An 11,082-nucleotide genomic window follows, 5' to 3' on the forward strand; every position below is an offset into this window, starting at 1 on the left:
CATGGCTTGATTAAATGCAGTCAGCATGGCTTTGTGAGGGGCAGGTCATGCCTCACAAATCTTATTGAGTTCTTTGAGGATGTTACTAGACAAATTGATGAGGGTCGAGCGGTGGATGTGGTGTATATAGACTTCAGTAAGGCATTTGATAAGGTTCCCCATGGTAGGCTTATCAAAAGGTCAGGAGGAATGGGATACAGGGAAATTTAGCTGTCTGGATACAGAATTGGCTGGTCGACAGAAGACAGTGAGTGGTAGTGGAAGGAAAGTATTCTGCCTGGAAGTCAGTGGCGAGTGGTGTTCCACAGGGCTCTGTTCTTGGGCCTCTACCCTTTGTAATTTTTATTAATGACTTGGATGAGGAGATTGAAGGATGGGTTAGCAAGTTTGCAGACGACACAAAGGTTGACAGTATAGAGGACTGTTGTAGGCTGCAGCGTAACATTGACAGGATGCAGAGATGGGCTGGGAGGTGGCAGATGGAGATCAACCTGGATAAATGTGAAGTGATGCATTTTGGAAGATTGAACTTGAAAGTTGAATACATGATTAAAGACAGGATTCTTGGCAGAGTGGAGGAACAGAGGGATCTTGGTGTGCAAGTATATAGATCCCTTAAAATTGCCACCCAAGTGGACAGGGTTGTTAAGGAAGCATATGGTGTTTTGGCTTTCATCAACAGGGGTATTGAGTTTTAGAGTCGTGAGATCTTGTTGCAGCTCTATAAAATTTTGATTAGACCGCACTTGGAATACTGCGTCCAGTTCTGGTCGCCCAATAATAGGAAAGATGTGGATGCTTTGGAGAGGGTTCAGAGGAGGTTTACCAGGATGCTGCCTGGAATGGAGGGCTTATCTTACGAAGAGAGGTTGACTGAGCTCGGACTTTTATCATTGGAGAAAAGGAGGAGAAGAGGGGACCTAATTGAGGTATACAAGGTAATGAGAGGCATAGATCGAGTTGATAGCCAGAGACGATTTCCCAGGGCAGAAATTGTTAACCAGAGGGGTCATAGTTTTAAGCGGAAAGTACAGCGGGGATGTCAGAGGCGGGTTCTTTACGCAGAGAGTTGTAAGAGCATGGAATGTGTTGCCAGCAGCAGTTGTGGGGGCGAGGTCATTGGGGATATTTAAGAGACTCCTGGACATGCATATGGTCACAGAAATTTGAGGGTGAATACATGAGGATCAGTGGTCAGCACAACATCATGGGCTGAAGGGCCTGTTCTGTGCTGTTCTCTGGCTGTACTGTTCTATGTTCTGTATGCCTTCTTGACCACTCTATCGACCTGTGCAGCCACCTTCTGGGTACAATGGACCTGGACTCCCAGATCTCTCTGCTCATCAACTTTTTCCAAGGCTCTTCCGTTCATGGTGTAATTTGCTCTAGGATTAGACTTCCCAAAATGCATCACCTCACATTTGCCCGGATTGAACTCCATCTGCCACTTTTCCGCCCAACTTTCCAGTCTATCTATATCCTCCTGTATTTTTTGACAGTCCCTTATACTTTCTGCAACTCCACCAACCTTCATGTCCTCAGCAAACTTGCTGATCATACCAACAGTGCCCTCTCCCAGATCATTTATGTATATCACAAACAACAGTGGCCCCAACACTGACCCCTGTGGAACACCACTGGTCACCTTTCTCCATTTCGAGATACTCCCTTCAACTACTACTGTCTGTCTCCTGTTGCTCATCCAGATCTTTATCCACCTAGCTAGAACACCCTGCACACCATGTGACTTCACTTTGGCCCCAACACTGACCCCTGTGGAACACCACTGGTCACCTTTCTTCATTTCGAGAAAGTCCCTTCAACTACTACTGTCTGCCTCCTGTTGCTCATCCAGATCTTTATCCACCTAGCTAGAACACCCTGCACACCATGTGACTTCACTTGCTCCATTAGTTTACCATGGGGAACCTTATCAAACACCTTACTGAAGTCCATGTGTATGACATCAACAGCCCTTCCTTCATTTCTCAACTTGGTCACTTCATCAAATAACTCTATTAAGTTGGTAAGGCACGATCTCTCCCACGCCCCCCCTGCACAAAACCATGGTGCCTATCACTGATAAGCCCATTATTTTCTAAGTATAAATAGATCCTATCCCTCTGTACCTTCTCCAGCAACTTTCCTTCCACCGATATCAGACTTACTGGTCTGTAGTTACCCGGAATATCCCTACTGCCCTTCTTGCACAGGGGGACAACATGAGCAACCCTCCAGTCCTCCAGCACCTCACCTTTGTTTAAGGATGCCACAAAGGTATCTATCAGGCCCCAGCTATTTCCTCTCCCGTCTCCCTCAGCAACCTGGGATAGATTCCATCTGGTCCTGGGGATTTGTCCACCTTAATAACCTCTAGCCTACCCAACACATCTTCCCTACTTATGTCAACGTGATCCAGACTAATCAAACTTCTATCTCTAATCTCAACATTCATCATGTCCCTCTCCTCAAACACTGATGCAAAGTAATCATTCAGAATCTCACCCATTTTCTCAGGTTCGACACACAGCTTTCCTTCCTTATCCTTTAGTGGACCAACCTTTTCTCTAGTTACCCCCTTGCTTCTTATATAAGAATAAAATGCTTTGGGATTCTCCTTAATTCTGCTCGCTAAAGCTATTTCATGACCCCTTTTAGTCCACTTGATTCCTCGTTTAAGACTGGTCCGACTCTTCCGATATTCCTCCAGGGCCCATTCTGTTCTTAGCTTATGTATGCTTCCCTTTTCCTCTTGGCTTGTTGTACGATTTCTCCTGTCATCCACGGTTCATGAATCTTGCCTTTCCTATCCTTTGCCTTCAATGGGACATGCCTATCCTGCACTATTTTTTTCCTATCTTTGAAAGTGTCCCACATATCAAATGTGGACTTCCCTTCAAATAGCTGTGTCCAATCCACATTTCCCAGCTCCTGCCTCATTTTGATATAATTGGCTTTGGCCCAGTTTAGTACTCCTTCCTTAGGACCACTCTCATCTTTGTCTACGAGTATTCTAAAACTTACAGAATTGTGGTCACTGTTCCCAAAAAAATCCCCCACCACAACCTCTACCACCTGGCCCGGCTCATTCCCCAACACCAGGTCCAATATGGCCCCTTCCCTCGTCGGGCGATTGATATGCTGCTCCAGTAAACTCTCCTGGACGCTTCTTACAAATTCTGCCCCATCCAGACCTCTGATGCTAAGTATATCCCAGTCAATGTTGGGAAAATTAAAATCTCCCATCACCACTACCCTGTTACCTCTACAACTTTCCATAATCTGCTTACATATTTGTTTTTCTATCTCATGTTCACTGTTGGGAGGCATATAATACAGCCCCAACAATGTAGCTGCACCCTTCTTATTTCTCAGCTAACCCATAATGCCTCACTACCCAAGCCCTCCATAATGTCCTCCTTTAGCACAGCCGTGATATCATCCCTGATCAGCAATACAACCTTCCTGCTTTTACTTGTCTCCCTGTCCTGAATTGAAGCATCTATATCCTGGAACATTTAGTTGCCAATCATGCCCTTCCTTCAACCAAGTCTCTGTGATTGCAATAACGTCATACTCCCAGGCACCAATCCAAGCCCTAAGTTCATCTGCCTTACCCACTTTGCTCCTTGCATTAAAGTAGATGCACTTCAAGCCAACAGTTCTTTTGTATTCATCCTCTCTCTGCCTACTCTTCCCCTTATTAATGCTAATTTCATGATTCTTAGAGTCTCTAGTTTCCACCTCGCTGTCTACTTGTCTTCTCTTCTGGTTCCCAGTCCCCTGCCACATTAGTTTAAAACCTCCCCAACAGCAATAGCAAAATCTCCCCAAAGGACATTGGTTCCGATCTGGTTCGGGTGTAGGAGAAAGTGAGGACTGCAGATGCTGGAGATCAGAGCTGAAAATGTATTGCTGGAAAAGCGCAGCAGGTCAGGCAGCATCCAAGGAGCAGGAGAATCAACGTTTCGGGCATGAGATTTCCTGAAGAAGGGCTCATGCCCGAAACGTCGATTCTCCTGCTCCTTGGATGCTGTCTGACCTGCTGCGCTTTTCCAGCAACACATTTTCAGTTCTGGTTCAGATGTAGGCCATCCATTTTCTAATAGTCCCACCTTCCCCAGAACTTGTCCCAATGTCCAACAAATCTGAAGTCCTCCCTCCTACACCATCTCTCAAGTCACGTGTTCATCCTGCCTATATTTTCATTTCTACGCTGGCTAGCATGTGGCACTGGTAGTAATCCCGAGATCACTACCTTTGAGGCCCTCCACTTTAACTTCTCTCCGAGCTAATTGAATTCTTCTTTCAGGACCTCATCTCATTTTTCTACTTATATCGTTGGTGCCTATATGCACCAAGACAACTGGCTGTTCACCCTCCCCTTTTAGAATGCTCTGCAGCCAATCGGTGACATCCCTGACCCGAGCACCTGGGAGGCAACATACACCCGGGAGTCCCATTTTTGGCCACACAACTGCCTATCTACTCCCCTTACAATAGAATCCCCATGACTATGGCCCTTTTTCCCGCCCTTCTGAACAGCAGTGCCTGCCACGGTGCCATGACCTTGGCACCTGCTGCCCTCCCCTGGTGAGCCATCTCCCTGACAGTATCCAAAACGGTATACCTGTTTTGGAGGGAGATGACCACAGGGGACACCTACACTGCCTTCGTATTCTTTTTCTGCCTTTTGGTCACCATTCACTGCCTCCCTCCACAATTCTAACCTGCGGTGTGACCAGTTCACTAAACGTGCTATCCACGACCTCCTCAGCACCGCGGATGCTCCACAGTGAGTCCATCCACAGCTCCAGAGCCGTCATATGGTCAAACAACAGCTGCAACTGGACACACTTCTTGCAAGTGTAAGATGCACATGCCACGGGTCTGAGATCCCCTGCCATTGTCAGCTTAGCTTTATATCACCTAACTAAAACCAAACAATGCACTTAAATATATGAAAAAGAAAGAATATAAGCCTTACCTTATAGAGTCTTTTTCTTCCGGTCAGAGGAGGGGGGCGGGATGGAGATACTAGATGTGTAGTACCTCTGGTTTAGCCGCTGCCCAAATATATACTAATTCCTTACCTTCCTGGTGCTCTCCTGGTTTCCATCTCCGCTGTGTCTCCCGCTGCTCCCGGACAGGAAAAGGGGGAAAACTTACCCTACCTGGCAGCCCTCGCTTCTCTCCTCGCCGCTCTGTAAAAATCATTGATGAAGGTGAAGGCGTGCTGGCTAGGCCATCCCTTAATTGCTCAAAAGGCAGTTTGAGTCAGCCACTGGGGATCTGGAATCGCATAGTCCAGACCAGGTAAGGATTGGCTGTTTCCTTCCGAAAGAAGATTAGTGAACCAAATGGGTTTTTCCACAATGGATTTATGGTCATCATTCATAGAGTCATAGAGATGTACAGCACTGAACAGACCCTTCGGTCCATGCTGACCAGATATACCAACCCAATCTAGTCCCACCTGCCAGCACCCAATTCATATCCATCCAAACCCTTCCCATTCAACTATCCATCAAGATGCCCTTTAAATGCTGTAGTCGTCTCCATCACTTCCTCTGGCATTACACGTACGACCCACCATGTGGAAAAAGTTGCACTTTAATCTCTCCTATCTTTCCCCTCTCACCCTAAACCTATGCCCTCTAGTTCTGGACTCCCCACCCCAGGGAAAGGACCTTGTCTATTTACCCTATCAGTGTCCGTCATGATTTTATAAACTTCTATATGTCATCCATCAGCCACCGACACTCCAGGGAAAACAAACCCAGGCTATTCAGCCTCTTCCTATAGCTCAAATCCTCCAACCCTGGCAACATCCTTGTAAATCTTTTAGAACGTAGAAAATTACAGCACAGAACAGGCCCTTCGGCCCACAATGTTGTGCTGAGGATTAATCCTAATGTAAAATATAATAACTTAACCTACGCACTCCTCAATTCACTGCTATCCATGTGCATGTACAGCATTCGCTTAAATGTCCCTAAACCTATGCCCTCTAGTTCTGGACTCCACCACTGCTTCCACCACCACCGCTGGCAATGCATTCACAAATCTCTGCGTAAAGAACCTTCCACTGACGTCTCCTCCATACCTTCATCCTAATATTTTAAAACGATGACCCTTCGTGCCAATCAATCCTGCCCTGGGGAAAAGTCTCTGGCTGTTGACTCTATCCAAGCCTCTCATTACCTTGTATACCTCGATCAGGTCTCCTCTCTTCCTCCTTCTCTCCAGAGGAAAAAGTCTGAGCTTATTCAATCTTTCTTCGTAAGGCAAGCCCTCCAGTCCAGGCAGCATCCTGCTAAACCTTCTTTGCAAAATGCATCACTTCACATTTATCCAGGCTGAACTCCATCTGTTATTTCTCAACCCAGCTCTGCATCCTGTCTATGTCGCGCTGCAGCCTGCAGTCGCCCTCAATACTGTCAACGGAACCTCCAACCTTTGTGTCATCGGCAAATTTACTAACCCACCCCTCAACCTCCTCGTCCAAGTCATTTATAAAAATTACAAAGAGTAGAGGCCTAAGAACAGAGCCCTGCGGGACCCCACTCACCACTGACCTCCAGGCAGAATACTTCCCATCTACAACCACTCTGCCTTCTATCAGCCAGCCAATTCTGAATCCAGATACCCAAATCTCCCTGTATCCCATACCTCCTGACTTTATGAATCAGCCTTCCCTTGGGAACCTTATCAATTGCCTTGCTGAAGTACGTATACACCACATCCACTGCTCGACCATCGTCGACGTGTCTCAAAGAGCTCAATAAGATTTGTGAGGCATGACCTGCCCCTCACAAAGCCATGCTGACTGCCTTTAATCACACTATGCTTTTCCAAATAGTCCTAAATCCTATCCCTCAGAGTTCACTCCAAAACCTTGCTGACCACAGACGTAAGACTGACTAGCCTGTGATTGCCAGGGATTTCCCTATTCCCTTTCTTGAAAAGAGGAACAACATTCGCCTCCTTCCAATCGTCTGGTACAATTCCCATGGAGAGTGAGGAAGCAAAGACCTTTGCCAGCGGCTTAGCAACCTCCTTTCTCGCTTCCTGGAGTAGCATAGGATAAATCTGGTCTAGCCCTGGGGTCATGTCAGTCTTATTGATTGCTAAAATTTCCAGCACATCAACTTCATCAGTCTTGATCTGTTCAAGGAGAAAGTGAGGTCTGCAGATGCTGGAGATCAAAGTTGAAACTTTATTGCTGGAACAGGGAACAGGAGATTCGACGTTTCGGGCACAGGCCCTTCTTCAGGAATTATGAATCAGCCTTCCCATTCCTGAAGAAGGGCCTGTGCCCGAAACGTCGAATCTCCTGTTCCCTGGATGCTGCCTGACCTGCTGTGCTGTTCCAGCAATAAAGTTTCAACCTTGATCTGTTCAAGCCTGTTTCCCAGCTCCTCAAAGTTCTCATTCACAACAAGATCCCTTTTCTTAGTGAAAACCAAAACAAAAACACTAATTTAGGGCTTCCCCTATCCGCTCAGACTCCATGCACAAGTTCCCGACGCTATCCCTGATCGGCCCTACCTTCTCCTCATCCATCATGTTTGAGTAAAATATGAGTTTTGAGAAGATTTGTAGCTCAGGTTGAGGTTCTGGATGTGGGTTTGCTCGCTGAGCTGGAAGGTTCATTTCCAGATGGTTGTTCACCCTACTAGGTAACTTCAGTGGGCCTCAGGTGAAACACTGCTGAGAGTTCCAGCTTTCTTTTAAATGTTTGCGTTTCTTTGGGTTGGGGATGTTATTTCCTGTGGTGAAGTCACTTCCTGTTCTTTTTCTCAGAGGCTGGTAGATGGGGTCAAACTCTGTGTTTGTTGATAGAGTTCCGGTTGGAATGCCATGCTTCTAGGAATTTTAGTGCATGTCTCTGTTTGGCTTGTCCTTGGATGGAAATCTTTTTGTATCATGGTAGCCCACAAACCCACCAACACACTGTGAGAAACAAAGCTCACAATATAATAAATTTCAGTCCGAGTTAAATTCTGAAGCAGCGAATTTTATTGAAATGGTCTTGCAAGAAGGGGCGTCTATCAAGTAGGCACCCCGATCCACAAATTATTCTACAATTTATACAGTTTAATTCTTGGTACTTCACCGTTTACCTCATTGGCCTTCAAACCTATCAATATTCCTTACTGTGTTCTGCCCCTGCCCAGCTGTGCTCCGCCCTTGTTTACTTCTCCCCCTATTCCAAGCCAGGCGACCCTCCCCTCTATAAGTGACTTGGGTCGCTTCAGTGCCGACATGAGGGACATTTGCAGAGCTTGGCATATCTTGATGTTCTTTTTCACCTTATCTATTTATCTGTAACATCTTCCATTGTTTGCAGGCACGTTTCATTCTTGTATGCACATTTTAGCTAGCTCAGAAGAAACTGTATCCCTTTACATAGTCTTCATTCGTGTATGCACATTTTAGCTAACTCAGCTCTTTGCTGAAACAATTATATACTGATGTTAATAAGCAATTATGGTTGCTGATGTTAATAAGCAATTATGGTTGCCGAAGTAACACTGTTTTACCTATATCCCACAACACTAAAACAGCAGCTAATGAACTTGAAAGACCCTATACAGACAACAAGCAAAACGAATGTCATTTACAAAATACCATGCAAGGACTGGAACAAACACTACATTGGATAAACAGACAGAAAACTAGCCACCAGGATACCTGAGCACTAACTCGCCACAAAAAGACATGACCCCCCCTCTCACTAGTATCCTTATATACAGATGAGGAAAGACACCACTTCGACTGGGACAACACATCCATCCTGTACTTCCCAACTCCTGTTTGATAGCATCATAATTTCCTTTTCTGAACCCTTTCAAGTTTCACAACATCTTTCCGATAGGAAGGAGACCAGAATTGCATGCAATATTCCAACAGTGGCCTAACCAAGGTCCTGTACAGCCACAACATGACCCCCCAACTCCTGTACTCAATACTCTGACCAATAAAAGAAAGCATACCAAACGCCTTCTTCACTATCCTATCTACCTGCGACTCCACTTTCAAGGAGCTATGAACCTGCACTCCAAGGTCTCCTTGTTCAGCAACACTCCCCAGGACCTTAAATTACATGTACAAGTCCTGCTCTGATTTTCTTTTCCAAATTGCAGCACCGGATTTATCTGACTTAAAGTCGTTCTACCAATCCTCAGCACATTGGTCCATCTGATCAAGATCCTGTTGTACTCACAGATAACCTTCTTCGCTGTCCACTGCACCTTCAATTTTCATGTCATCTGCAAACTTACTCACTATACCTCCTATATTCATATCCACGTCATTTATATAAATGACAAAAAGTAGTGAACCCAGCATCGCTCCTTGTGGCACTTCACTGTTCACAGGCCTCCAGTCTGAAAGGTCACCCTCCACCACCACACTCTGGATGGGTATATGAATAGGAAGGGTTTGGAGGGGTATGGGCCATGTGCTGGCAAATGGGACCAGATTAGGTTGGATATCTGGTTGGCATGGATGAGTTGACTATGACCAGGCCTTTCTCATCTCTAAATAGGCTCCTCTCCTCTCTGATCAACCACTGCTCCTGAATGGCCAGCCCCTGTGCCTCCTTGTTTGCCTCTCCCACTTCCCTGGTGAATCTTCCCCAGGGAACACAGGAACAGAAGCAGACCATTCAGCCCCTCAAGCCTGTTCCATTATTCAATGAGATCATGGCTGATGTCTTGCTAGAAACATGCGTTTGGCCAGGACGAACAAAGATTTTATGATATTCAGAAAAAAACACTGAGCACTCTGACAATTGGGATTAATTGTTGTGTGGAATGATATCGGCTGAAGTGTTTGATGTTTTTCTTACCATTTTCTCTTCGATTACAGACAATCCATCTGTGTCTGGGATGGCTGACATGGATTATCCTCTCCAAGGACCTGGACTGCTGTCGCTCCCCAGCCTCCCAGAGATCAGCCCTATTCGGAGAGTCCCCCTGCCCCCAGAATTGGTGGAACAGTTTGGACGTATCTTTTTGTGTTTGTCGGTCAGGGAGTGAAGCACGATGTGGCATTTGCACTGCTGCTGGTGTATAGTAATAATGTGCAAAGATTAATAATTTGTGTGTGTGTGTGTGTGTGTGTGTGTAAGCTGCACTGGCTGTCAATCATCCGTAGTAGCAGCTTGTCCTTCTGCTTCATCTTTCAATGCTTGACTTTGCACTCGTTCTTTACCTCACCAGGTGTCACATGCTCCCTCTCTCCTGTGCACGCTCTTTCTCTTGTACTTGAATTGTCATTAATATAAATGATTTGGATGAGACTATAGGAGGCATGGTTAGCAAATTTGCGATTGATACTAAAGTTGGTGTTGTAGTGGGCAGTAAAGAAGTCTATGAGTACAACTTGGTCTTGATCAACTGGACCAGTGGGCGGAGGAATGGCAGATGGAGTTTAATGTTAGTCGTTGTAATTTGGTAAGACAATGCATGGCAGACACACAGTTAATGATCAGGCAGTGTCGCCAAAGAGAGAGGCTTCAGGATACAAGTACATAGTTCCTTGAAAGTGGTGTCACAGACAGATAAGATGGTGAAGAAGGCATTTGGCACACTTGTCTTCATTGGTCAGAGCACTGAGTACAAGAGTTAGATTGTCATATTACGGCTGTACAACATATTGGTAAGGCCACATTTAGAACATAGAAAAATACAGCGCAGTACAGGCCCTTTGGCTTTCGATGTTGCGCCGGTTCATGCCCACCTAACATACACTAGCCCACTATCCTCCATATGCCTATCCAATGCCCGCTTAAATGCCCATAAAGAGGGAGAGTCCACCACTGCTACTGGCAGGGCATTCCATGAACTCACGACTCGCTGAGTAAAGAACCTACCCCTAACATCTGTCCTATACCTACCCCCCCCTTAATTTAAAGCTATGCCCCCTTGCAATAGCTGACTCCATACGTGGAAAAAGATTCTCACTGTCGACCCTATCTAAACCCCTAATCATCTTATACACCTCTATCAAGTCACCCCTAAACCTTCCTTTCTCCAATGAAAACAACCCCAAGTGCCTCAGCCTGTCCTCATA

The 11,082-nt window shown here is 45.8% G+C and overlaps 1 protein-coding gene across 1 annotated transcript in view; it reads left to right on the forward strand.

The window, feature by feature from the left end:
* The window catches only part of nup155 (nucleoporin 155), a 198,611-nt gene that overhangs the window by 4,436 nt on the left and 183,093 nt on the right, over positions 1-11,082 (forward strand). Inside the window, exon 3 of the mRNA XM_043721181.1 lies at positions 9,877-10,014. Within this exon, the coding sequence (XP_043577116.1) occupies positions 9,877-10,014 (138 nt within the window). The remainder of the gene's footprint in view (positions 1-9,876; positions 10,015-11,082) is intronic.

This window comes from Chiloscyllium plagiosum, chromosome 2, assembly GCF_004010195.1.
Source record: "Chiloscyllium plagiosum isolate BGI_BamShark_2017 chromosome 2, ASM401019v2, whole genome shotgun sequence".
NCBI lineage: Eukaryota > Metazoa > Chordata > Chondrichthyes > Orectolobiformes > Hemiscylliidae > Chiloscyllium > Chiloscyllium plagiosum.